The sequence below is a fragment of the Macaca fascicularis genome, chromosome 6, assembly GCF_037993035.2.
Source record: "Macaca fascicularis isolate 582-1 chromosome 6, T2T-MFA8v1.1".
NCBI lineage: Eukaryota > Metazoa > Chordata > Mammalia > Primates > Cercopithecidae > Macaca > Macaca fascicularis.
This window is the reverse complement of record NC_088380.1, coordinates 183,282,888-183,308,505: the sequence shown is the minus strand read 5'-3', so window position 1 is coordinate 183,308,505 and position 25,618 is coordinate 183,282,888. Positions and strand designations below refer to the sequence as shown.

At 53.4% G+C, this 25,618-nt stretch overlaps 1 protein-coding gene and 1 long non-coding RNA gene across 3 annotated transcripts; both read left to right on the top strand.

The window, feature by feature from the left end:
- Positions 1-14: 14 nt before the first annotated feature.
- Positions 15-25,606, top strand: CLTB (clathrin light chain B). 2 transcript variants are annotated; one of them, XM_005558591.4, is made up of 6 exons: positions 15-376; positions 6,237-6,283; positions 20,001-20,118; positions 20,339-20,450; positions 21,675-21,728; positions 25,111-25,606. In XM_005558591.4, the coding sequence occupies exons 1-6, from the start codon at positions 190-192 to the stop codon at positions 25,280-25,282; spliced, it is 690 nt and encodes a 229-aa protein (XP_005558648.1). In that variant the 5' UTR covers positions 15-189; the 3' UTR covers positions 25,283-25,606. The 2 variants fall into 2 exon arrangements, with proteins under 2 accessions (XP_005558648.1, XP_005558649.1); XM_005558592.4 differs by lacking the exon at positions 21,675-21,728.
- LOC141407105 (uncharacterized) lies at positions 11,770-13,451 on the top strand. Its single transcript, XR_012414378.1, has 2 exons — positions 11,770-12,231; positions 12,549-13,451. It is a non-coding gene; the product is annotated as an uncharacterized lncRNA (long non-coding RNA).
- Positions 25,607-25,618: the final 12 nt, after the last annotated feature.

Here is a 25,618-nt window from a genome sequence, read left to right as displayed (position 1 = left end):
GGCGCCCGCACCGCAGTGACAGCCAGCCGGGCCCGGTGGCGGAGAGGAAGTGCGGTCCGCGCCAAGCTCGTCCCCGCCGAAGCCGGCTCCCCGCGGCTCGGGTGACAGCGTCGCGGCCGCCGGACGCAGCGCGGGGCAGGCGCGGGCAGAGCCGAGCGCAGCGGAGGCTCCGGCAGAGGCGCGGGGAAAATGGCTGATGACTTTGGCTTCTTCTCGTCGTCGGAGAGCGGGGCCCCGGAGGCGGCGGAGGAGGACCCGGCGGCCGCCTTCCTGGCCCAGCAGGAGAGCGAGATTGCAGGCATAGAGAACGACGAGGGCTTCGGGGCATCTGCCGGCAGCCATGCGGCCCCCGCGCAGCTGGGCCCCACGAGTGGGGGTGAGTCAGCGCGGGGCCTGGAGCGGGGCTCAGGGCGCGCACCCGGGGGACCCCGGCCGGGGCCCAGCGGCACAGGGTAGAGAGCCTGCTCTAGGCCAGCCGGGGCAGGAGCTGGGGGACGTGGGGAAGAATCTTCTTGGAGCTCTCCATGTAGCACTTCCGAGCTGGGGATGAGGCCTCCCCTGGGGCTGTGGATCCGGTGACTCCCGGGACAGGAATTCGGTCATGACATTTCATCCCCAGGCCAGCTTCCCCGCTGCCCGGCTCTGGAATCCAACCCCAGCTCAGTTTTGAGAGTCCCTCCTGAGCCTTCTAATAGCCTGGCTGTCCCAGGCTCCCAGCTAAGTGTGCAGGTGTGGGCAGAACACAGCCCTCCTGGCCCCTCAGGCTTAGCTCTCTCCTGCAGCTGGGAAAAAAGAGGACCCTGGGTGCTCCAGGAAGTCACTAACCTTCCCCCGTGACCACCTGCCATTCGGCAGTCGCTGGGCTAAGCGCCTTGGTTACATTTAATCACTTCATACACGTTACTGAACCCATTTCAGAGATGGTAAAACTGAGACTCAAAGGGGTATGCTATTGAAATAACTAATAAGTGGCAGATCAAGAATTTAAACCTGATTCTTTTTATTTTTTATGTATTTTTTCTTTTCCTTTTTTTGAGATAGGGTCTTGTTGTGTTGCCCAGGCTGGTCTTGAACTCCTGGGCTCAAGCGATCCTCCCACATCTTCCTCCTAAAGTGTTGGGATTACAGGTGTAAGCCACCACACCTGGCCGTGAATTTAAACCTGTTTCTGTCAGACTCGAAGCCCTCTCCACCTGACCACACTGCCTTCCAAGTGTCTGGCTCTGAGTTAGACACCGGAGTGTGGGCGGCAAAGAGGCATCAGTCAGATGTGGTAGGGCTCTTCAGGGTTTTGTAGTTGTCGACTTAATGGTTTTCCAAACGTGGTCCGGAGCTATCATGATTTACTGTGATTGGCTTCAGACTTCAGAGTTCATGCCTGGTCCCTGAGAGATCATCTTTATCAATGATGTTCCTGCCCTGGTTCTGGCTAGCAAGAATGATTTTGTGAAATATTTAGTAAAAAAGTAGATATCAGCCGGGCGCGGTGGCTCTCACCTGTAATCCCAGCAGTTTGGGAGTCCAAGGCGGGTGGATCATGAGGTCAGGAGATCGAGATCGTCCTGCCTAACACAGTGAAACCCCATCTCTACTGAAAATACAAAAAATTAGCCGGGCGTGGTGGCGGGTGCTTGTAGTCCCAGCTACTTGGGAGGCTGAGGCAGGAGAATGGCGTGAACCCGGGAGGCAGAACTTGCAGTGAGCTGAGATCGCGCCACTGCACTCCAGCCTGGGTGACAGAGCGAGACTCCGTCTCAAGAAACAACAACAAAAAACGTAGACATCACTTTCATGGGTGCATCCAAAACAGGTTTTACTTCCTGTTAATGTCATTTTGGAGTGGTTTATGGACCTGTTGTAATAGTGCTGACATATATACATATAGATATATTTTGGTTAATGGTGTTTACAAGGCTCTTCACAGTCATGTGTGTATTCATTCAACATTTGCTGAGCACCTACTGTGTGCCAGGACACTAGGGATACAGAAATGAATAAGACAGTCCCTGTGGCTGAGGAGTTTGAAGCATCTCTGTGTCTCCTTGATATGAGAAATGTAACCAGGCTTTTGTAACATGCAAGAAACTGGTGGCCCAGAGAATCTGAGTATCTTGCCCAGAGCCACACAGCCAGGAGTGACCGATCTAGGGCTTGATCCCACACCTCCCAACTCTGGGCTCCATTCTCTTTCAAATGCTGTGGAGCCTGGGCAACATGGTGAAACCCCATCTCTACAAAACATACGAAAATTAGCCAGGCGTGGTGACATGTAGCTGTAGTTGTAGTTCCAGCTACTCGGGAAGGCTGAGCCAGGAGCATCGTTTGAGTCTGTGAGGTGTAGGTAGGTTGCAGTGTGCTGTGATCATGCCACTGCACTCCAGCCTGGGCAACAGTGAGACCCTGTCTTTAAAAAAAATATGTGTAGCAGTCACCTCCTTGGGAGGAGATAGGATGTGGGATGAGAAGCACTGGGTCTTTTGCCACCTGTCTGAGACAGCAATGGAGGGCTTCTGAAGTGGCAGCTTCCAGCACCTCAGTACGGACCCTGCCCTGTCCCAGGGAATTGCTGAGAAATGCCTGCCCCAGTTAATGCACCAGTATTCATTGGTCCACACCTCTGTGAGACCACCCTTCATTCTGGCTCCCTGGGGCCTGTTGGGGGAGGGGTGCAGGGAAGAGGAGGGAGGCCTTGTGGGGAGGTCCTGCTGAGGGGAGCCATTGCCAGAACCTCAGGAGAGAGAAGATGGGATTCAGGCCGAGGGCAGCCAGACGCCTCTGGCAGCTGAGCAGTTTGTGGCCTCTCCCAGGACGGTGGGGCTCCGGGGGCTTAGAGCCTGGACGGGAAGGGAAGTTCTGTCCTTGGCAGAGATGGGGCACAGATTGGCCTCAGACCCGAGGTGACAAGGAGAGAAACAGACACGCTTGCTTCTTCCAGGGAGCTGGTGGGGAGACAGCCTTCTGAGGGTCTCCCAGGCACATACCTGCTGACTCTGCAAAGCCTCAGCTGCCCTCCTTAGTCAGGTCGGGGAACAGAGAGGTGTTGAGGGATGGTGGCTCAGTGGGTGGCCAGATGGACTAGAATTGATCTGACCTTCTCAGCCTACGCAGTGCTGAACAGGTAATCTTCCCCTGACCAGGGATGTGTGCCAGGAGCCTGGATGGGGCAGAGAAAAAGCGCCCTGGCCTGCTGGGAGTTGAGCAAAAACTGGCTCTAGCAGCAGCCGCCAGTCAGTACCTCTGAGGCACCTTCTCTTGGATGTTGGGGTCCTCAGATTAGCAGTCTCTGTGCTGCCACTGGGCTCAGGTGCCCCTGGGGAAAGAGGGATCTGCTGTAGACCTGTGCTGGAGCTGCAGGGAGCCCCTCCTCTCTGGCGGGGCCTGTGGCCCTGGGTGATCTGGATGATGGACACTGTTTCCATTCATCAGCCTTGGGTAGGTTTCCATTTTCACACCCAGTTTTCTGAGCACCAGGCCTGGCTCTGACTTGCCTGTCAGTTCTGGGCAAGCCCATTTCCCCCGCTGGGCCTCAGTAAGCTCACAGGAATGTTCTGGACCCTCTCTGCCCTTGTTCCAAAATGGGCCAGGCAGCTGAGGGAAGCAAACATCCAGGGGTTTATCCCCGGGACGTGCCTCTGCCTCAGTCCTGTTCTGCCGGCCTGTGAGTGTGGACTCCTGGTGATAGATGTGCAGTGGGCGGGTGGAGAGCCCTGTGGGAACAGGTACTTGGAACGCTGTGTGGGTGTGTGTGGACTCCCAAGGAGGCCGAAACGGCTTCTCCAGAGGAACACTCTGGAGGCTGAGGCTGGGCAGAGACTTTTTCTGTCGGTCAGGGTAGACTCCAGGCAGCTGCGTGCAGAGGTGGGGTCTGAGACTGGGGTTGATCAGGGCGGAGTGGAGTGGTGCAATTTCTTGAGAAGGCCAAGTGTACTGACCGGCATCCCAGGAAATAGACAGACCCCGGTAACGTGAGGCCCTGCTAGAGGAGACGGCCCTGCAGAAGAAGCCCCTTTGCGGAAGATGCTGCCACTGAAACCCTATTGGTCCCACTGTGATTTAGGGGCCAGGACACCCATGCAGGAGAAGGAGTGGGGGTGACAGCTGACAGAGTTGGTTGGAATCCATCACTGTTTGACTCTGAAAGTAAAGTCAATTATGATTTATGTCACCGGGGGATTATTTCCATGGGATTAAGTGTCCTTCCCTTCAGTCCCCAGGCCAAACACACTGTCACTGCTCACGGCCCTCTCTGGCTGGTGAAGGGCTGTTTGACTATCTGCCTCATAACCTCATGTGGCCTCCATGGCTTTTTGCTAGGAGGCAGCGCAGTTTTTGAGAGCCTTGCAGATAACAGCAGGCCTCAAAAGAACAATTCAATTTGCATTTAGCCAACAGTCACTGCTCACCCCTTCCGTGCTGGAACCCTGAGGAGCTGAGTAGGACACAGAACTGGGTAACGGGGTACACACGGACCCTGGGGATCATAAGTAATTGCACAAGAGGGTGGGGGATACTGTATGATATCCTGGAATACCCCAAAAGTGAGACCTACCATAAGTGCCTAGGGAAGTAGAGGAAGCAAAAGAGGGCTTCCCAGAGGAGGTGACTTATGAGCTGCACCTTGGAGAATAAATGGATCCAAAAAAGCGTTCTTTAGAGAGGGAAGCAGGACGAAAGCATGGAGATGAGGGTGGTGTGTTTGGGGAAGGAGGAAACCAGAATTTAGGGTTTGTGGGATGGGCTGGTGGGAAGTGAGCCAGGAAAGGGCAGGGCCAGATTGTAGAGATCCTCATGTTCCAGGTTAGATGTATTCATCTGGCAAATATTTATTGAGTCTCTGTCATGTGCCAGGGACTGTTGCAGGTGGTGGGCCCCATCATGGATGAAAGCAAGTCCACACCCTCATGGAGGGTCTGTTCGATGGGGGAAGACAGATAATAAACACATAGACAAATAAACAGCAGGCTGTAGTAAGTGCACTTAATACTGCTGGAGGAATAGGAAGGGGTGCCCAAGGGGTGGATGGGGGTGTGGTCAGGGAGGCCTTTAATTAGGCAGCATTTGAGCAGAAGCTGAAGGGAGTGAGGGAGCAGCCTTCCAGGCAGAGGGAACAGCACCTGCAAAGTCCCCAAGGCAGGAGCAGACGCTACAGGCCACTGTGGTCCATGGGAAGTGGATTTCTTTGGAGTTTGTTTTCATGACATTTTGAGTCAGAGGAGAGGCACAGGTAAGTGCATGTTTTATGGACTGTCAGCCCTGGCAGTTGGTTTGAAACAGGGATGGGAGAGGCTGGAGTCAAGGGGGCCTGTGAATGGGCAAAAGCCGTGCATTCGTTGTCTTTCTTTCATGCATTTATTTACTTGTTTATTCAACAGATAATGACTGCGCACCTGCAAAGGCACAAGTGCGTGCAGGTCTCTGGGAAAGACACAGGAGAAGAGAAAGAGACACAGTTCTGTCTTCCCAGCTGTTTGCCCCTATTTAGCAGGCAAAGCAGTTGTGCAGGTGCAAGATGCTGAGGGCCGGGCCTGGGGCTGAGCTGCGGGAGAGAGTGGAGGGCAGCTGTGAATGTCACTGTTGTAGCCGAAGCCCCAGGAATTGGTGACTAATCAGATGTCAAGGAAAGGGACAGGGAGGAGTCACTGCTGAGGGCAAACTTCATTCCTTCTGGGAAGGGCACAAAGAGAAAAAATGTGCCAGGTGCTGTCTGGTGGGAACTGCAACTCCTGCTCACCCAGGAGGAGCAGTTGCTTAAGGCACCTCAGGGACAGGCAGAGACACGTAGGCCCCTCTTTTCCTTATCCAGTATAGCCCCCACCCTGAGCTTACAGCAGCTCAGCCTACTCACCAGCACAGGCTCCACAGGTAATCTGGCCATTCCCAGCCATGGCCAGGGGTCGGTGATTTCGGGTAGGTAAGGAGCTATTACTGGCTGGGTGATTTTGAGCAATCGCATGGCCTGTCTGAGCCTCAGCTTGAGTATCTGTAAAATGGGTTGACAACCATTTCATTGCAGGGCTGTGGTGAAAATAAAATGTACTAATGGCTGTGAGAGGCTTTGTAAACAGTCAGGGAGGGGATTGAGCCTAAATTATATATATATCCGTTATGTCTCCTATATGTGGGTCAATATATACATGGGTATACACAGAGTTTGGGTTGAGGGGCTAATGTAGGACCATTTCCTGCTTGCTATAAGCTAAACAGTGAGTAATGCTATCTCCTTGTTCTCTTTCCAGCTGGTTCTGAGGACATGGGGACCACAGTCAATGGAGATGTATTTCGGGTAAGCAAGGCTCTGTCTCAGCAGCGGTGAGGACCAACAGCCCCGATCTCAGTAACTTAAAGCCTCATTGTTGTAGGCTTACAGCTCCAAGTTCTCCTGTTCATTATATCTGATGCGTTGGGGTGGGAACATAGAGAGAAAGGTTTTTGGCATGTTTTCTTGTCATGTAGAGGGCAGGGAAGAAGAATAAGGACCACTAGTGATCGAGATTGATGGGGAGTAACCTCAAGTTGCCCATGGTGATGTCTGGTTTTGGGAGGGAGAGGTCAAGTAGCCCACGGTGGCATGAGATGAAGGCAGCGCAAGGCCTTCCCTGACCATGTACCACTGACGGGAGGCAGAACCCAGGCCATCTCCACACACAGGGCGGGCCCTTTGGTCCAGATATTCCACTTCCAGAATTTTCCCAAAGGAAATAATTGGACAAGGCCACCCAGATTCTCTGCAGGATTATTTATAATGGCAGACAAATTGGAGACAACCTAAGTGTCCAGCATCAGGGGACTGAATAGATAGATGAGAAAACCATGCTGCTGTTAAAAAGGGCAATCAGGGCTGGCCGCAGTGGCTCACGCCTGTAATCCCAGCACTTTGGGAGACTGAGGTGGGTGGATCACTTGAGGTCAGAGTTCAAGACCAGCCTGGCCAACATAGTGAAACCCCATCTTTACTAAAAATACAGAGAATTAGCCTGTCATGGTGGCAGGTGCCTGTAATTCCAACTACTTGGGAGGCTGAGGCAGGAGATTTGCATGAGCTCAGAAGGTGGAGGTTGCAGCGAGCTGAGATCATGCCATTGCTCTCCAGCCTGGGAGATTAAGAGTGAAACTCCGTCTCAAAAAAAATAAATAAATAAAAAATAAAAGGGCAATCAGAGCTTCCTGTATTGACACGAAAAGATGTCCACAATATATTAAGTGGAAAAAGCAGCTTGCAGAATAATATACACAGTGTGGTCCTGTGGTTTTTTTTTTTTTTTGAATATGTTTGGGCCAGGTGTGGTGGCTCACACCTGTAACCCTAGCACTTTGGGAGGCCAAGGCAGGCAGATCATGAGGTTGGAAGATTGAGACCATCTTGGCTAACACGGTGAAACCCCATCTCTACTAAAAATACAAAATTAGCTGGGCGTGGTAGCGCATGCCTGTAATCCCAGCTACTTGGGAGGCTGAGGCGGGAGAATTGCTTGAACCCTGGAGGCGGAGGTTGCGGTCAGCCGAGATCGCGCCACTGCACTCCAGCCTGGGCAACAAGAGCAAAACTGTCTCAAAAAAAAAAAAAAACAACAAGTTTGCACTACATATCTGAAAGGATGTGTACCAGCTGTTAAGAATGGTTAGCCCCAAGGGCGGGGTGGGATGGGGATAAGAAAAGGGCATTCACTTTCGCTGAGTTGTTTAAAAATTCTTTAAGTGTTTTTATAGCACAAAAAAGGAAAACCCAGCCGGGCACAGTGGCTTACGCCTGTAATCCCAGATTTTGGGAGGCTGAAGTGGGAGGATCGCAGGAGTCCAGGAGTTTGAGACCAAACTGGACAACATAGTAAGACCCCGTTTCTACAAAAAATGAAAAATTAGCTGGGGAAATAGTGTGTGCCTATAGTCCCAGCTACTCAGTAGTCTGAGGTGGGAGGATTGCTTGAGCTGGGGAGGTCAAGGCTGCAGTGACTATGATTACACTACTACACTTGGCCTGGGTGAGTCTTTTTTTTTTTTTCTTTTCTCGAGATGGAGTTTTGCTCTTATTGCCCAGGCTGGAGTGCAATGGCACGATCTTGGCTCCCTGCAACCTCCGCCTCCTGGGTTCAAGTGAGTCTCCTGCCTCAGCCTCCTGAGTCTGGGATTACAGAAGTCCACCACCATGCCTAGCTAATTTTTTGTATTTTTAGTAGAGACGGTGTTTCTTTTTTTTTTTTTTTTTTTTTGAGATAGAGCCTTGCTCTATCGCCCAAGCTGGAGTGCAGTGGCGCGATCTCTGCTCACTGCAAGCTCCACCTCCCGGGTTCATGCCATTCTCCTGCCTCAGCCTCCCGAGTGGCTGGGGCTACAGGCGTCCACCACTACGCCCGGCTAGTTTTTTGTATTTTTAGTAGGGACAGGGTTTCACTGTGTTAGCCAGGATGGTCTTGATCTCCTGACCTCCTGATCCTCCCGCCTTGGCCTCCCAAAGTGCTGGGATTACAGGCGTGAGCCACCGTGCCTGGCGAGACGGCATTTCATCATGTTGGCCAGGCTGGTCTCGAACTCCTGACCTTCAAGTGATCCACCCAACTCGGCCTCCCAAAGTGCTGTGATTACAGGCGTGAGCCACCACGCCCGGCATGACAGTCTTTTAAAAAAAAAAAAAAAAAAAGGAAAACCCTAGTAAGTGTATTTCTAGTTAAGACTGCTTCTGTCTGCACCTGCCTGACTCTCTTCCCCTTGAACACACACAAATCCATTTTAGTACTTTGAGGGAACTCAGACCACAGAGGCGTGCAATCATCCTCACCTCAGCCCCCGAACCAGATGCCTGGTGGGGCTAAACCTCCCCTCAGAGCCTTCATTCCCACTCAGACTGGGCCAAAGACCCTTGATCCTGGGGACTTCGGCTGTGGGATCTTCTGAGCCCCGCCTTGGAGGAGCTGGCTTCTTAAATCCTCTGGGGGAATAAACAATCCTTATTTTCTTATGTAAGAGGGATGGGCTGGTACCTTATGCAGGGAAACTGGCCAAGTCCTGTTTCTGGAAAATTACTCAACTATCAGCAAGCTGGAAAAGTCGATCTCTAGGACTTCAGCAGCTTCATGTCTGGTTGGGCCCGAGGGAGTCAAAGAATGAGGATTTGCTGCTGTGCAGCTTGGTAGATCACTGAGACTTAGGCTGTAGATCACTGAGACTTAGGCTGCCCAGGCTCTGGGCACATTCAGAAGGACTTTGGTTGACCCCACAGTTCTCTGTCCTAAAGTGGACCCAGAGCTGGAGATATGCTTGGAACCACAGAAGTATGTAGAACGTGGCTGGGCACACTGACTCACGCCTGTAATCCCAGCACTGGGAGGCTGAGGTGGGTAGATCACTTGAGGTCAGGAGTTCGAGACCAGCCTGGCCAACATGGAGAAACCCTGTCTCTACTAAAAATACAAAAATTGGCTAGGCAGGATGGTGGGTGCCTGTAATCCCAGCTACTCAGGAGGCTGAGGCAGGAGAACTGCTTGAACCTGGAGGCAGAGGTTGCAGTGAGCTGAGATCGCACACTGCACTCTGGCCTGGATGACAGAGTGAGACTTTGTCTCAAAAAAAAAAAAAAAAAAAGAAAAGTACCTAGAACACTCTGAGCAGGATCATTTACCTTTCCTAAAGATTAGCATCGTGAAGCTCAGAGCGGTGAAGTGGTGAATGCAAAGTCACCTAGGAAATCAGCCAGTTCTGGAGTGCACCCCCTTTGACTGACTTGGCCCCCCGCCTTCTCCCTCCCAACCCCTCATCCCTGGGTGAGCCCTGGGTGAATCTGAGGAACCCTGGGCCTCTTTTCTAATCTCAGTGAGAACTCTTATTTTCACTGTTACTAAGAATCAGAGCAGGTGTGTTTATTTGTAAATCATATCACATCAGTGCCATCCTAGAATCCTTACAGGCAGGGCAGGGTCACAGACGAACTGAGTCACTCAGAAGCATGGTGGCAAAGCCCCAGTGTGCCTACATCTCCTGACCTCTGACCTGGTGTGCTTTGCATTACCGCTCTGTTGCTGGAACTGGCTGGCCACAGTGGCTGGGTCACAGGTGGAAAGCCCCAGCTCTTTAAGATTGAGCATAGCAGGTCTGGCCTGCACCTGCCTGGGGAGGAGAAACCTTGGCCTGTACACACCCAACACTTTCAAGGATCCTGGACCGAGCTTTTGTGCTTCCTTTGTTACTCTTTTCTGCAGTCCGTGCACCACGAGCGGGTCCAGCTGCAAACCCGATTGCCAACACAGCCTAAGAACAAGCCTGCCCACACCTATTCCAGCTCCATTTGGCACAGCCAGGGAGGGGCAGGGACAGAAGGGCCCTGCAGGACTCTGCCTCCCCACCTCTGCACAGATCCTCTCTCCTTTCCCTTAATACTCCCATCATCCTCCTTTGAGCTACTTAGAGGAATTAGCAGCTCAGCTTAGCTTAGATTTAGCTGATCAATCCCAAAGAAGGATGTGGCTCATCCTCTTGGCCGTCCCTGGAGTCGCAGCACACACTTGGCTGGTGTGGGTCCACAGAGGCTTTCATGGGTGGGCCCAGCAGAGGGGTCCCTCAGGAGAGGGATTCTAGGGAGCTAGACTGAGACAAGCCTGGCCCTGACTGTCGCCTCCTACCTTCTGGTCCTGGCTATTCCTGCCCCTTTCTCTCTGCAGAGCTTGGGAGGGGTCAGAACATTGCTCTAGCCACTGGTGAGCTCTGCTGGTTGCCACCCCTCCTGGCCATGACTTGATCTCCCCACTGAGATGCTCAGGTGATTAAAGGAGAGCCCAGTTGTGGCCCCTGACGCTGTCACTGGCAAGGGTAGGGGTGGGGGCAGGGGCAGGAAAATCTGTTCTGAGCAGCCCGGAAATAATGAGTGGCGGCTGCTTCTCGGGGCTTTACCTGCTGGCAGCGGCACTGTGCTCTCCTGGCCACGGTGCACTGAGGCCAGCAGGCGTGGGGCCTGCCACACTGGAACAGCGGGCGACAGCAGCCATGCTGTCCCTCACGCACACGCCCTCCATGGGCTGCGGAGTGTTTCCATAGCGTCTCGTGAGCCTCACTTCCCACCGGTAGTAGGATGTTGTCACTCATTTAACAGGTTTGAGAGCCAAGCTGCCCGGGGAAGGGACTTCTCAAAGGTCACGAGTCCGGTGAGCGGCAGAAGGGGGATGTAAAGCCCAGCCCCTCTGATGGAGTGTCCAGCGTTCTCCCCTGCCCTCCACACCCCTGTGTACCCAGCCACTTGTTTATTCATTTGGTTTATATGTTTGGTCATTTATTCATTTGGTCAGTGCACATTCTTTTATGGCTACACACCTGCTACGGCAGCAAATAAATGGATATGGAGGCAAATCCACTGGGTAGTTGGTGTCCAGAGAGCTCTCTTGGCCGGGCGCGGTGGCTCACGCCTGTAATCCCAGCACTTTGGGAGGCCAAGGCGGGTGGATCATGAGGTCGGGAATTCGAGACCATCCTGGCTAACACGGTGAAACCCTGTATCTTGTAAAAATACAAAAAAATTAGCTGGGCGTGGTGGTTAATACAAAAAAATTAGCTGGGCGGGTGCCTGTAGTCCCAGCTTCTCGGGAGGCTGAGGCAGGAGAATGGCGTGGACCTGGGAGGTGACAGAGCTTGCAGTGAGCAGAGATCACGCCACTGCACTCCAGCCTGGGGGACAGAGTGAGACTCCGTCTCAAAAAAAAAAAAAAGAGCTCTTTTTTTTTTTGAGAGACAGGGTCTCGCTCTGTAATTGAGACTGGAGTGCAGTGGTGTGATCAAGGCTCACTGCAGCCTGACCTCTTGGGCTTAAGTGAGCCTCCTGCCTCAGCCTCCTGAGTATCTGGGACTACAGGGAGGGCCATCATGCCTGGCTAATTTTTAAATTTTTTTATGGAGATGTTGTCTCGCTGTATTGGCCAGGCTGGTCTCAAACTCCTGGGCTCAAGCAGTCCTCCTGCTCAGCCTCCCAAAGTGCTGAGATTACAGGTGTGAGCCACTGTGCCTGGTCCCACACTCGCTTCTGATAGAAGATAGGGACCTGGAAAGAGGTAGATGGGAGCCCAGGAAGGTGAGGGCTTGGCTCTGGGGAAGTATTAGGAGCTAACAGATTGAGTTCTTCTCTGTGTAGGCACCAACCAAGAGCTTTACGTGCATGATCTCCCTGAGTTCTCCCAACTCCCTGTGATGTTGGTTGTCATTATTGTTTTAATCAGGAGGGTTAACAGCTCGCTCAAGTTGTGTAGATAGTAAGAGGTAAAACTTGCCGGGCGCGGTGGCTCAAGCCTGTAATCCCAGCACTTTGGGAGGCCGAGACGGGTGGATCACGAGGTCAGGAGATCGAGACCATCCTGGCAAACACGGTGAAACCCCGTCTCTACTAAAAAAAAATACAAAAAACTAGCCGGGTGAGTTGGCGGGCGCCTGTAATCCCAGTTACTCCGGAGGCTGAGGCAGGAGAATGGCATAAACCCGGGAGGCGGAGCTTGCAGTGAGCTGAGATCCGGCCACTGCACTCCAGCCCGGGCAACAGCGTGAGACTCCGTCTCAAAAAAAAAAAAAAAAAGTAAGAGGTAAAACTTGAATCCAGGATCAGGCGCCAGAGCCTGCCCTAAAGTTAGGGAACGCAACTGTGAGGGGACGCTGGCAGGGGGTTCCGAGGCTGCCCATGGGGATGTGGGTGGCCTTGGTCAAGGGAAGAGCATGTGCAAAGCCGCAGAGGGTTGGTCATTCAGTCCGGGGTTCACCCGAGCCTGGGACCTGCTGCACCAAGGGACGTGCCAGGAGAGCCAGGAGGGGCCAAAGGTTTCGGGTGAGCCCTGCATAGCCTTCACTAGAGTGCATCAGTGGGCCTTGCAGCTGGTTGCAAGGGGTGGAGATGTGGACCCGGTTTGGCCAGCCTTGGCACCTTGGGCCTGGGGCAGGACACCGTGGGGGCTGAAGTTTCCTTAAGGCTGTTCTCGCGCCCAGGCTGCAGGCTGCAGCAGAGGTTTAGATGGAGTCAGAAGACCTGGACTTTCACTTTCTGCTTTTTCCCAGCTGGCTGGCTGTGCGCTAGTCACTTAACTGCTCTGAGCCTGGTTTCTCATTTGTAAAATGAGCATTAGAGGCTCTGCTCCGCTGCCACACAGGGCTGTGGAGAAAGTGCTCTGTAGCCCTGGACACTTCTCACAAATTCCTGACCCAGCCCCTCGTTGAGCTTCGGGTGGTGTGTGGGGGTGTGTCCCAGAGGAAGGCGGGCCAGAGGCCTGGGGGCAACCGGAGCTGGGGACCCAGTCTCTAGTCTTGTCTTGAGAAGGAGACAAGCAGGAACACAAATCATGCATCACAGAAGTGGTGCATGGGCCCTATTAGCTACTATGTGACAAGTCACACCCAGCAATTCAGTTTGAATCCTGGCTCTGTCACTTCCTGGCTGGGTGACCTTGGCTCTTTGGAGATAGAGTTTCCCTACCTGTGAAACAAAAAGAATAAAACTTGGCTGGGTGTGGTGGCTCCTGCCTGTAATCCCAGCACTTTGGGAGGCTGAGGGGGGCGGATCACTTGAGGCCAGGAGCTTGAGACCAGCCTGGCCAACATGATGAAACCCTGTCTCTACTAAAAATAAAAAATTAACCGGGCGTGGTGGTGCCCACCTGTAATCCCAGCTACTCAGGAGACTGAGGCAAGAGAATTATTTGAGTCCGGGAAGCGGAGGTTGCAGTGAGCAGAGATCACGCCACTGCGCTCCAGCCTGGGTGACAGAGTGAGACTCTGTCTCAAAAAGAAAAAAAAAAAAAAGAAAAGGGCCGGGCACTGTGGCTCACGCCTGTAATCCCAGCACTTTGGGAGGCTGAGGCGGTTGGATCACAGTCAGGAGTTCAAGACCAGCCTGGACAAGATGGTGAAGCCCCGTCTCTACTAAAAATACAAAAATTAGCCGGGCGTGGTGGGCGCCTGTAATCTCAGCTACTTGGGAGGCTGAGCAGAGAATTGCTTGAATCCGGGAGGTGGAGATTGCGGTGGGCTGAAATCACACCACTGCACTCCAGCCTGGATGACAGAGAGACTCCATCTCAAAAAAGAAAAAAAACAAAACAAACAAAAAACACCAAAAAACAAAAAAAAACCACGTAGGGTTGCGAAGATTAAAGAAAGCCATTTAATTGCAAGTTCTCCGGAGTCTTAATTTAGGGCAGGCTTGGCCAGGCGCGGTGGCTCATGACTGTAAACCTGGCACTTTGGGAGACCGAGGTGGGTGGAACACCTGAGGTCAGGAGTTCGACACCAGTCTGGCCAACAGTAGAGACAGAACCCCGTCTCTACTAAAAATACACCACACCTAGCCAGGTGTGGTGGCAGATGCCTGTAATCCCAGCTACTTGGGAGGCAGAGGCAGGAGAATCGCTTGAACCCAGGAGGCTGAGGTTACAGTGAGCCGAGATCCTGACATTGCACTCCAGCCTGGGCAACAGAGCGAGACTCCGCCTCAAAAAAAAAATTAGGGCAGGCTTTATGGAGATGGCAGGCCCTCAAGGATACAGATGAAAAGAGACTCCTGCCCAGGGCCCCTCTCCACCCCTCTCCTCCCACATCTGGCTGCATGTGTGTATTGATTTCCCGAAGGCTCCAGGCCCACGTGACTCCTACACGTGCTGGCTCTTGGCCTGAAATGCCCTTCCCCATCTCTCCCCACTGTGCTCTATCTCCAGGTAAGAATGGTGCCCTCCCCCACTCTCTTCACCTGACCTGTGTTCCAGCAAGGTTCACACTTCCCCAGCCATGGTTCTCATCTGCGAGGGACTCCCTGTCCCGACTTCCTGGAAGATGTCTCGCTCATCCCTGTCCCCAAGCCTGAACATCTGTGAATTCATTCAATATTCTTGAAAGGTGGCCGGGCGCGGTGGCTCAAGCCTGTAATCCCAGCACTTTAGGAGGCCGAGACGGGTGGATCACGAGGTCAGGAGATGGAGACCATCCTGGCTAATACGGTGAAACCCCGTCTCTACTGAAAAATATAAAAAACTAGCCAGGCGAGGTGGCGGGCGCCTGTAGTCCCAGCTACTCGGGAGGCTGAGGCAGGAGAATGGCGGGAACCCGGGAGGCGGAGCTTGCAGTGACCTGAGATCCGGCCACTGCACTCCAGCCTGGGTGACAGAGCGAGACTCGTCTCAAAAAAAAAAAAAAAAAAAAATTCTTGAAAGGCTCCTGCAGCCAGGCCGTCCCGGTGTTGGGTGCTGTGTAGAAACAGGCAGCCTCTGCCCTCCTGGAGCTTGCTTACTTTTTTGGGGGAGGGAAGGGGGAAAACACAGATTTTAAACAGGTAAACAAGCCAAGGCCTCAATCAGGAGGCAGAAGAAGCCCTAGGAAGATATAGACCCTCGATTCTAGGGGAAGAATGTTCCAGACAAAGCCTCTGAGGGGATACAGGATGAGCTTGCATGAAGGCCAGTGTGGCAAGAGTACACAGATAGAGGACAGAAATCAGAGGCCCAGGGAGAGACCAGATCACTTGAATTTTGTTCTAGCCATAGTAGGGAGCCTTCACATGTTTTATTTTAATTAATTTATTTTTATTTTAGTTTTATTTATTTGTTTTTTGAGAGAGTCTCACTGTGTCACCTAGGCTGGAGTGCAGTGGCACGATCTTGGCTCACTGCAACCTCCATCCCCCGGGTTCAAGCAATTCTTCTGCCTCAGCCTCCTGAGTAGCTGGGATTACAGGCGCCTGCCACCACATCTGGCTAATTTTTGCATTTTAGTAGAGATGGGGTTTTACCACGTTGCCCGGGGTGGTCTTGAACTCCTGAGCTTAGGCGCCTGCCTCAGCCTCCGAAAGTGTTAGGATTATAGGCGCCAGCCACCATGCGCGACTGCCTTTGGATATTTTAAAGTGTGACATGATAAATCGGATTTAGGCTCTGAACAGGTCATTCGGGCATTTTGTGGAGATGAGGCTGCAGGAAGCAGAGACCATCTGTGGTCCAGGCCAGGGGTGGTGAGGGCCGGAGGGAGAGTTTTAGAGATTGTGATGACAGGCCCTGCTGATGACTTGCTCAGGGCATGGGAAGGAAGGAGAAATCAAGGACGAACATGAGGCTGGGGCCTTAGTACCCTTGGGAAATTGTTCACTGTCCCTAGGCTTTCATTTTAACATCTGGAACAAAAAATCCAAGAAAGCAAAGGAGGTTTTGTAAAAATGTTGTGCGACACAAGGCGAGTGGGTGAGTGGCGATTGGAGGAGGCAGCCCCCACTGCCCCTTCTCATAGACCTAAAGGCTGAGGTCTCGATGCCATGTGGATGCCACCCTAAAGACAACACTCAGATATGACCCTCTCTTCCCTTCCTCCTCCCCCACAAGGGCACTGTGGTGCCTTTTTCTCAGACGGAGGGTGGGGGCAAGTTTGGGGAATGAGAAGTCAAGTGGCGTTCGGGATTCCTGAACACCCACGTGGGCTGGCGCAGAGAAAGGGCTCAGTACATGTTTGCTCGAGGAGTGGGGATTGGGTGGTGGTCAGATGGCTGCCTTCATTGTATTTTTATTTTTATTTCCAACTTCTCTGATCTCTCAAGTCATTTTAGATAGAGGTAAGTGTTGGGAAGAAAATAAAACAGGGCACCTGGGTAAACCCATATACACAAAGTAACAGTGCAGTTGTCTGCAGATGGAAGGCTCTGTAGGTTTGGGCAGCGGTGCTGGGAGGAGTCCTTGTAGCCTGGCCTCAGAGCAGCGTTGTTCCCAGAAAGGAGCAGCGGTGAACTTGTGTTCTCCGGGTACGGGTCCCAGAAGGGCCCCTGGGATGTTGGGGAGAGTCTCTGAATTGAAATACAGTGCTGTGCTGGAAGAGGAGTAAGGGTGGCGCCCAGCTGCCCTGATGATCCCAGGAGCCAGGCTGCACCCCTGTCCTGGGCCTGCCCGTCCCTCACTCCCCAGACAGCTGGAGACCGAAGCCCTGATGTGCCATCTGTGTTCCCTCTCCCAGAGCTCCTCCCAGAACCGGGCGCCTGCTGGCTGCGGGATCTTTGCTCATTCAGGCACTGAGGATAGGTGGGCGCCATAGGACAGAGGGTGTGCCAGACACTCCTGTGGGGAGAAGATGTCAAACAACACGGGCAGTCATGGCAGTTTTGATAACTGCTTGAAGGAGGAGGAAGGGGAGACTTATTGCAGGCCAGAAGCCCCAGGAGACAAAGGCGGGGCGGCTGGAGTGGAATGCCTGCAGACAGGAATGCGGAGGGCGTGGGTGCCAGAGCGGGTGTGGCTGGGCCTGGATTGGAAAGGCTTTGCCAGACCAGAGGGTGCCACACCCTTGTGAGCAGAGCTCATAGTCCTCAGCGCTTTGGGTCCCCAGCTCTGGCAAGGGGGGTGGGGAGACGTGAGCAGAGCCCTTGCCTGGGAGTCAGGGACCTGGACTCTAGCCCTGGCTCTGCCACTACATTGTCCCATGTCTCTGGGCTTCAGTTTCCTCCCCTGTAAAATGGGAATAATAATAGTAGTAATTCTAGCTACTATTCACTGAGCCAGCACTCCACACCAAACACTCTTCTAAATGTCTCACAAATATTAATGAAATCACAACAGCTCTTAGCGGTGTTCTTAATATTATTCCTTTTCTTTTTTTCTGAGACAGAGTCTCACTTTTATTGCCCAGGCTAGAGTGCAGTGGTGTGATCTCGGCTCACTGCAACCTCCTGCACCCCCGGATTCAAGTGATTCTTGTGCCTCAGCCTCCTGAGTAGCTGGGACTACAGGCGCGGGCCACCATGCCAAGCTAATTTTGTGTTTTTAGTAGAGATGGGGTTTCACCATGTTGGTCAGGCTGGTCTCTGACTCCTGACCTCATGTGATGCACCCACTTTGGCCTCCCAAAGCGCTGGGATTACAGGCGTGAGCCACCATGCCTGGTCTATTCCCATTTTTTTTTCTTTTTTTTTTTTTTTTGAGACTGAGTCTCACTCTGGACCGGGCTGGAGTGCAGTGGCATGATCTCCGCTCACTGCAACCTCCGCCTCCCAGGCTCAAGCGATTCTCCCAAGTCCCAGCCTCCTAAGCAACCACCACGCCTAGCTAATTTTTCATATTTTTAGTAGAGACGGTGTTTCGCCATGTTGGCCAGGCTGGTCTCAAAAACTCCTGGCCTCAAGTGATCCACCTGCTTTGGCCTCCCAAAGTGCTGGAATTATAGGCATGAGCCACCGTGCCTGGCCTTTTTTTTCTGTAATTAAAAAAATTTTTTTGAAAATAGTGACAGGGTCTTGCTGTATTGCCCAGGTTGGTATTAAACTCCTGGCCTCAAGCAATCCTCCTGCCTCAGCCTCCCGAAGTGCTGGGATTATAGGCATGAGCTACCATGTCCAGCCCCATTTTTCAAATGAGAAAACAAAAGTCAGGCAAGGTTAAGCAATTTCTCCCAGGCCTTACAAACATTTCATAGTATGAGAGGTGGCATCTGAACCGAGAAAGCCAGGCTGCAGAGTCCACGTTCTTCCCCATGGTGTGATCTGAGCTATGATCATGCTGCATATCTCAGGGATTCTTCTCTACTCAACAAACATCTACTGAGCATCTGCTGGGCCAGGCACTGTGCTGGGCTCTGGGGACACAGCAGTGAAAAGGACAGAGGTGACATCCTGATGGCAGAGACAGACAAACACATTATAAAGTAAGGTCCTTTTGGGCTGGGCATGGTGGCTCAAGCCTGTAATCCCAGCACTTGGGGAGGCCAAGGCCGGTGGATCACTTGAGGTCAGGAGTTCGAGATCAGCCTGACCAACATGGAGAAACTTAGCCAGCCATTGTGATGGGCGCCTGTAATCCCAGCTACTCAGGAGGCTGAGGCAGGAGAAGCGCTTGAACCTGGAAGGCAGAGGTTGCAGTGAACCAAGATCGCGCCACTGCACTCCAGCCTGGGAAACAGGGACACGTCATCTCAAAAAAAAAAAAAAAAAGTGAGAGGCCGGGCGCGGTGGCTCAAGCCTGTAATCCCAGCACTTTGGGAGGCCGAGATGGGCGGATCACGAGGTCAGGAGATCGAGACCATCCTGGCGAACACGGTGAAACCCCGTCTCTACTAAAAAATACAAAAAACTAGACGGGCGCGGTGGCGGGCGCCTGTAGTCCCAGCTACTCGGGAGGCTGAGGCAGGAGAATGGCATGAACCCGGGAGGCGGAGCTTGCAGTGAGCTGAGATCCGGCCAATGCACTCCAGCCTGGGCGACAGAGCGAGACTCCGTCTCAAAAAAAAAAAAAAAAAAAAGTGAGGTCTTTTTGGACTGTTAGGAGTTGATACAACCACAATAGAGATTTTAATGACAGTAACATAAGGGACTCACTGTGCCAAGCAGTATTTTTATATTTTATTTTTATTTATTTATTTTTTGAGACGGAGTTTTGCTCTTGTTGCCCAGGCTGGAGTGCAATGGTGCGATCTTGGCTCACTGCAACCTCCGCCTCCCAGGTTCAAGTGATTCTCCTGCCTCAGCCTCTGGAGTAACTGGGATTACAGGCATGCACCACCACGCCCGGCTAATTTTTTGTATTTTTAGTAGAGTCAGGGTTTCTCCATTTTGGTCAGGCTGGTCTTGAACTCCCAGGCTCAGGTGATTCGCCCGCCTCGGCCTCCCAAAGTGCGGGGATTACAGGTGTGAGCCACCCGCCCAGTGTTCTTTATAATTTTTAACTCATTTCATCCTTATGTCCTCCCATCAGGGTGCATACTGTTATTTAGCCCATTTTATGACAAAGAAAGTAGCTGGCACACGCTTTCTTGAGTCTCCTGCTTGGGGGGTATCAAAGCCTATGACTGGGCCGGAGGCAATGATCAGGCACAGAGAGGGTGAGTAAGTTGCCTGCAGTCACACAGGTGGTGGAGTGTTGCTGGCAGAGGGAACAGCAAGTGCAAAGATAGGTGTAGTCACCGGAGACGGTGGGTATGAGGTGGTTTGAGGTCCAGTTATCCAGACATGAGCGAGTCCCCAGCAGGGGCAGCAGAGACAGTGGGGCAGGTGTGCTGGCTGGATAGACTGCTGCGTGTTTGTGTTGTAGGAGGCCAACGGTCCTGCTGATGGCTACGCAGCCATTGCCCAGGCTGACAGGCTGACCCAGGAGCCTGAGAGCATCCGCAAGTGGCGAGAGGAGCAGAGGAAACGGCTGCAAGAGCTGGGTGAGGGCGGGGCTGGGCCGGGGTTGGCTGGGTGGGCTGTGTGTGGGGTGGAATGTGTGGGGAGTCCTCGGAGTGCATGGAACCCTGCATGCCTTAATGTGGGACTGGGCCGGTGTGGCCCTGAGGCTGCCTGGCAGGGGCCAGGGGAGGAGCAGCCGGGGTGGCCAGGCCTGTGCATCCCAGCTGGAAAGCAGCCGCTCATTCTTCTGTGGGGTCCTAGATGCTGCATCTAAGGTGACAGAACAGGAATGGCGGGAGAAGGCCAAGAAAGACCTGGAGGAGTGGAACCAGCGCCAGAGTGAACAAGTAGAGAAGAACAAGATCAACAACCGGTGAGAGGCCTGTGGGGACATGAGGGGGCCGTGGGGACATGAGAGGGGGATATGAGGGGGCTGTGGGGACATGAGAGGGGCTAATGGGGACATGAGGGGGTCGTGGGGACATGAGAAGGGCTATGGGGACATGAGGGGGCTGTGGGGACATGAGAGGGGCTATGGGGACATGAGGGGGCTGTGGGGACATGAGAGGGGCTATGGGGACATGAGGGGGCTGTGGGGACATGAGGGGGCTGTGGGGACATGAGGGGGCTATGGGGACATGAGGGGGCTGTGGGGACATGAGAGGGACTATGGGGACATGAGGGGGCTGTGGGGACATGAGGGGGGCTATGGGGACATGAGGGGGCTATGGGGACATGAGAGGGGCTATGGGGACATGAGGGGGCTGTGGGGACATGAGAGGGGCTATGGGGACATGAGGGGGGCTGTGGGGACATGAGGGGGCTGTGGGGACATGACTGAACATTGCCCAGTGCTTCCTGCCTTTGAGGCTGGGCCCTTCAAGGTACAAGGTCTTCCGGGAAGGGAAAGGCGTGTTGTGGGAAAAGCTGCCCTTCTGTCTGGGGAACTGCTGCGTGCCAGGCTCTGGGGTAGGCACTGAGGAGACGGAGATAAGGAGGACCCAGTCTTATGTCCTCAAAGGGCACAGAGGAGAAACACACACGTTTGACTGAGCTCGAATACACTAGGGCCCTCTGCACGAAGGCCATGGAAGCAAGGAAACAGGTCAGGGAGGGCCTCTGTGTCTTGGGACTTGGGCTTTGGAAGATGACTAGGAGGTCATCAGGGAAAAAAGGGCAGGGGGTAGGGGGCGCATTCTAGACCTGGGTACGAAAGAAAAAAATGTGATGTATTGGACAACGGGGCCAGGGAGTGGTGGGAGAGAAGGCAGGAACCTGTGGGCTCACGTTGTAAGGGCCTTGGCTGATGAGCTGGGCAGTGACATGGGCGGTGGGGAGCCACTGAAGGGGTCTGAACAGGAGTAACACGATCAGGGATGGATTTTAGAGAAGGCGCTGGGGCCAGGGTGAAGGTCCCCGTTCTCCTATTTGGGTCTGTGGATCGTTGCTGAGCCTTCCAGAACTATGCTTCCTAACACTTCTCCCCCGGGAGGTACTAATGCTCTCTCTCTCTCTCTCTGTCTAACCTTCTGCCTGCCTGTCTGTCTTGCCATCTGTCTTCCCCCACCTAACCCCTTCCCTCAACCTTTCCCTCAAGGATCGCTGACAAAGCATTCTACCAGCAGCCAGATGCTGATATCATCGGCTACGTGTACGTGTTCCTTTTGCTTCTCTGTCGGGGGAGCTAGAGAGGGAATGGCCACCACAATTTCTTGAGTTTCCTGCTTGTGGGATATAAATGAGTGTGGCTGGGCTTGGAGCAATGGTCAGAGCAGGAGGCAAATGCCCTGGTGGGTGCAGGCACCAACCACCTCCTTCCCTCCAGCGAATTGGAGGCTGCTTGGCTAAATCAGAGCCCTGCAGGATAAAGGCAGAGAGAGGAATGTGCTTGGCACTCATTCCCATGTGGGAGGGGCAAATGGCAAGGCACCCAAACTCCCTCCCTCTGAGATATCTCTTGGTGAGTGTGTGGGGTGAAGGGTTTTTTTTTGTTTTTTTTTGTTTTTTTTTTTTTGGGATGGAGTTTTGCTCTTGCCACCCAGGCTGGAGTGCAGTAGTGTAGTCTCTGCTCACTGCAACCTCCACCTCTTGGGTTCAAGCGATTTTCCTGCCTCAGCCTCCCGAGTAGGTCAGATTACAGGCACATGCCACCATGCCCGGCTAATTTTTGTATTTTTAATAGAGACAGGGTTTTGCCATGTTGGCCAGGCTGGTCTCGAACTCCTGACCTCAGGTGATCCACCCACCTCGGCCTCCCAGAGTGCTGGGATTACAGGTGTGAGTCACCATGCCCGATTGAAGGGGTCTTTTATTGAACAAACAGACACTGAGCATGGGATGCTGGAGGCATGTGAAGGACAAGAGCTGCTCCTCTGTGACATCCATCTCTTCCTCCTGCCCCAGTGCACTGACTTTGGTCATCAGCCCCTGCCCAGACCACCACAGGCCCGCTCACGTTTCAGGTTTGGGTCTACTTGGTGTGATGAGTAATCAAGACCAGGGTTGGCAAACAGGTTTTATCTCATGCCAACCTCTTGATTGGTAGAGGCATCCTGGAGGGTGGCGGTGGGGATTCTGGAGCTGAAGAGAAAGTACTTTCTGTTCTTCACTCTAGGTGTGCCCTCTCAGCCTGTTGTGTGTCGAGGCTAAGCCTCCTCTCACAGGGCACAGAGCACACCAGAGCCTTCGTCTGCTTCCTTCCACTCTCCCTCATTTAGTACTCATTGGCACTCGCCTTGTGCCAGATTGGGAAGACACCCACAGGCCGCCCCCCATGGTGCTCATGGTCTGGAGTGTGTTGTGATAAGGGCCTCGTGGAAGGACACAGTGAGCTCTGGAAGCCACTGTCTGCCTGGGGAGCCTGGGCAGGCTTCAGAGATGCAAGACCTTCAGCTGACCTTCAAGTGTGAGAAGGAGTTTGCTGGACAGGGAGGGTGGGAAGAGAAGGTGGGAGGAGCAGCTGGGGCCAAGGCATCCGGAGAGAAAAGGCCCAGCTGGCTGCAGTGGCTGAAGCTCTACAGGCCAGAATGGTGGGGATGGGTGGGAGCTGAGGCTGAGAGGTGGTTGGCTTGGGGCTGGTTGCAAAGCTCCTGTTGTGCCAAGGCTGAGCTGAGACTTGATCCAGAAGGCAGTGGGGAGCCACGGGAGGCTTCCAGCAAGGGATGGGGATGTCAGATGGGCATGGGTGCTGTGAAATACCACAGGGTGCTCAATGCTTCTGTTGAGCCTGAGCAAATGGCCCAGAGAGCACCCAGGAGAGCCCTGAAGAGAGAATGTAGACCAGGGCTTCTCAAACTTTTTTTTTTTTTTTAAGACGGAGTCTCGCTCTGTCACCCAGGCTGGAGTGCAGTGGCATGATCTCAGCTCACTGCAAGCTCCGCCTCCTGGGTTCAAGCAATTCTCCTGCCTCAGCCTCCCGAGCAGCTGGGATTACAGGTGCCTGCCACCACACCCAGCTAATTTTTTGTATTTTTAGTGGCGATGGGGTTTCACCATGTTGGCCAGGCTGGTCTCGAATCCCCAACCTCAAGTGATCCACCTGCCTCTGCCTCCCAAAGTATAGGGATTACAGGCGTGAGCCACTGCGCCCAGGCTCAAACTTTCACATGCCTGTGAATTACCAGGGGGTCTGGTGAAAACCCCGATTCTGATTCAGCAGGACTGTGGGGAGGCCCAAGGGTCAGCATTTCTGACAAACTGTGTCGTCATGCTGATGCCATTGGACCATGGACACTTTGAGCTGCAAGGATGGAGGACAGCCTCTGGACCCTGAAGGGACAGCTCCTAGGATAGCTTCCCTCATCCCCACCTGCCACCCAGCTCCACGCGGCACTTCTCTTTTTCCCAGGCCCACTTGCTACCTCATTGAATTCTCAGGCCACTGAAATAGTTGATAGGGCAGAGCTGTGATCCTCATTTTACAGGCTATGAAATGAGCACACAGCCAGCATTGCTCGAGAGGGGCCAGGTCACCTGATCTGAGGTCAGCTCCTCCGTGGAGAGCTCCTGCCATCAGTCGTGTCTGGCATCGGCAGAACTGGTCCTGCTTGAGATGGAGAGGGGGCTTCCAGGGACTTCTGAGGGACCCTCACTGGCCAAACAGAACATTGACCCAGCTCTCCTCACCTAAGCATCCCTTATTGTCTTTCTCTTAATGAGTCCCACGTTAGATTTTGTTCACTATACTGTATTTACTTGTTTCCCCACTGTCCCTTAGTCAGTGGCTTCTGTAACTGTCAACCAGAACTTCTGATGAAGGACCACCAGTTTTCATCCTAACTTGATTCCAACCAAAAGCAGACTCCAGTGGAGCATTCATGCCCCAGGCTGTGGCTCCACAGAGACGCCATAGAGACAATGGTGGTTCTGGGCTACAAGGGGCTCTGTAGTGAAATATGCTTGGGATGTGGTAGATTCCATCACATACCCACCTTGGAGGGTCATGATGCACACAGCGTATTAAAGGCTTTGAAAGTCTTGCTGTAGAGATCCTCTTTAGCTGGGTTTTCCATAGGTATTTGACCACAGTCTTTCTGGAGAATCCTCACACAGAGCATTCGGGCCATGCTGAACTAGGTGCTTCTGTTAGGTGGTTCGTCAGTGTCCTACTTCTGCCAAGCTTTTGGAAATGGTGAAAATAGCTAAGGTCCTGCATTAGGTCCTCCAAGGGTCTTTAGGTGTCAGGAACCCCAGGTTGGGAACTCCTGATAGGGAGGTAATGAACAGAAGGTGCCTAGGCTGGGAAGACCTTTCTGAGCAGGTAAGGCCTGCACTGAGACCCGAATGGCAAGAAGCAGCAAGCCAGGAGCGAGTCTGGGGGAAGGGTGTTCCAGGAAGAGGTGACAGCAAGGTCCTGCTCAGGACCAAGCTAGGCTTCCTCTTGCGCCAAGGCTGCCCTCCTCTGAAGTCAGGGGGGCACAAGGCTGGGGAGGACAGAGTGCCCCAGAGTAGGCTGGGCAAAGCAGCCTTGCTCAAGGGAAGGGCTGGGGAAAGGCAGACTGCTATAAAACCCCCTGTCCTATCTCCACCTGCAGGGCATCCGAGGAGGCTTTCGTGAAGGAATCTAAGGAGGAGACCCCAGGCACAGAGTGGGAGAAGGTGGCCCAGCTGTGTGACTTCAACCCCAAGAGCAGCAAGCAGTGCAAAGATGTGTCCCGCCTGCGCTCGGTGCTCATGTCCCTGAAGCAGACGCCACTGTCCCGCTAGGTGCCTGCTAGGTGCATGGCCACAGAGCACGGGCCGGGCCTGGGCAGAGGAGGAGCAGCTGCTTTGGTCGGGGCGGAGACTCGCAGCAGCTGCTACCCACAGCCTATTCCACTCCTCCCCATCTCCAGGCGCTGGGAGGGAGACCCTCACCCCCCTCAGCCCTCTCTCCCTCCTGGCCCTATGGTCCAGCCCCTCACACCTCCTCTCAGTCTACTCAATTGTGACTGTCCCTCCTGATGTATTTTTTTTTCTTGGCTTAAAGGGTGTGTTGTTAACTCTTTTTACACTTATTTATTATCATTCTCATTTCTCTGGAAGCCTCAACTGGTGTCAGGG

What these genes read in the sequence shown, in the direction of transcription:
- CLTB (XM_005558591.4), top strand. Translation starts at nt 190, where the DNA reads ATGGCTGATGACTTTGGCTTCTTCTCGTCGTCGGAGAGCGGGGCCCCG. An exon ending in GCTGGGCCCCACGAGTGGGG is followed by an intron (nt 377 to 6,236) that starts GTGAGTCAGCGC and finishes TTCTCTTTCCAG; the next exon opens with CTGGTTCTGAGGACATGGGG. An exon ending in AAGAACAAGATCAACAACCG is followed by an intron (nt 20,451 to 21,674) that starts GTGAGAGGCCTG and finishes CTTTCCCTCAAG; the next exon opens with GATCGCTGACAAAGCATTCT.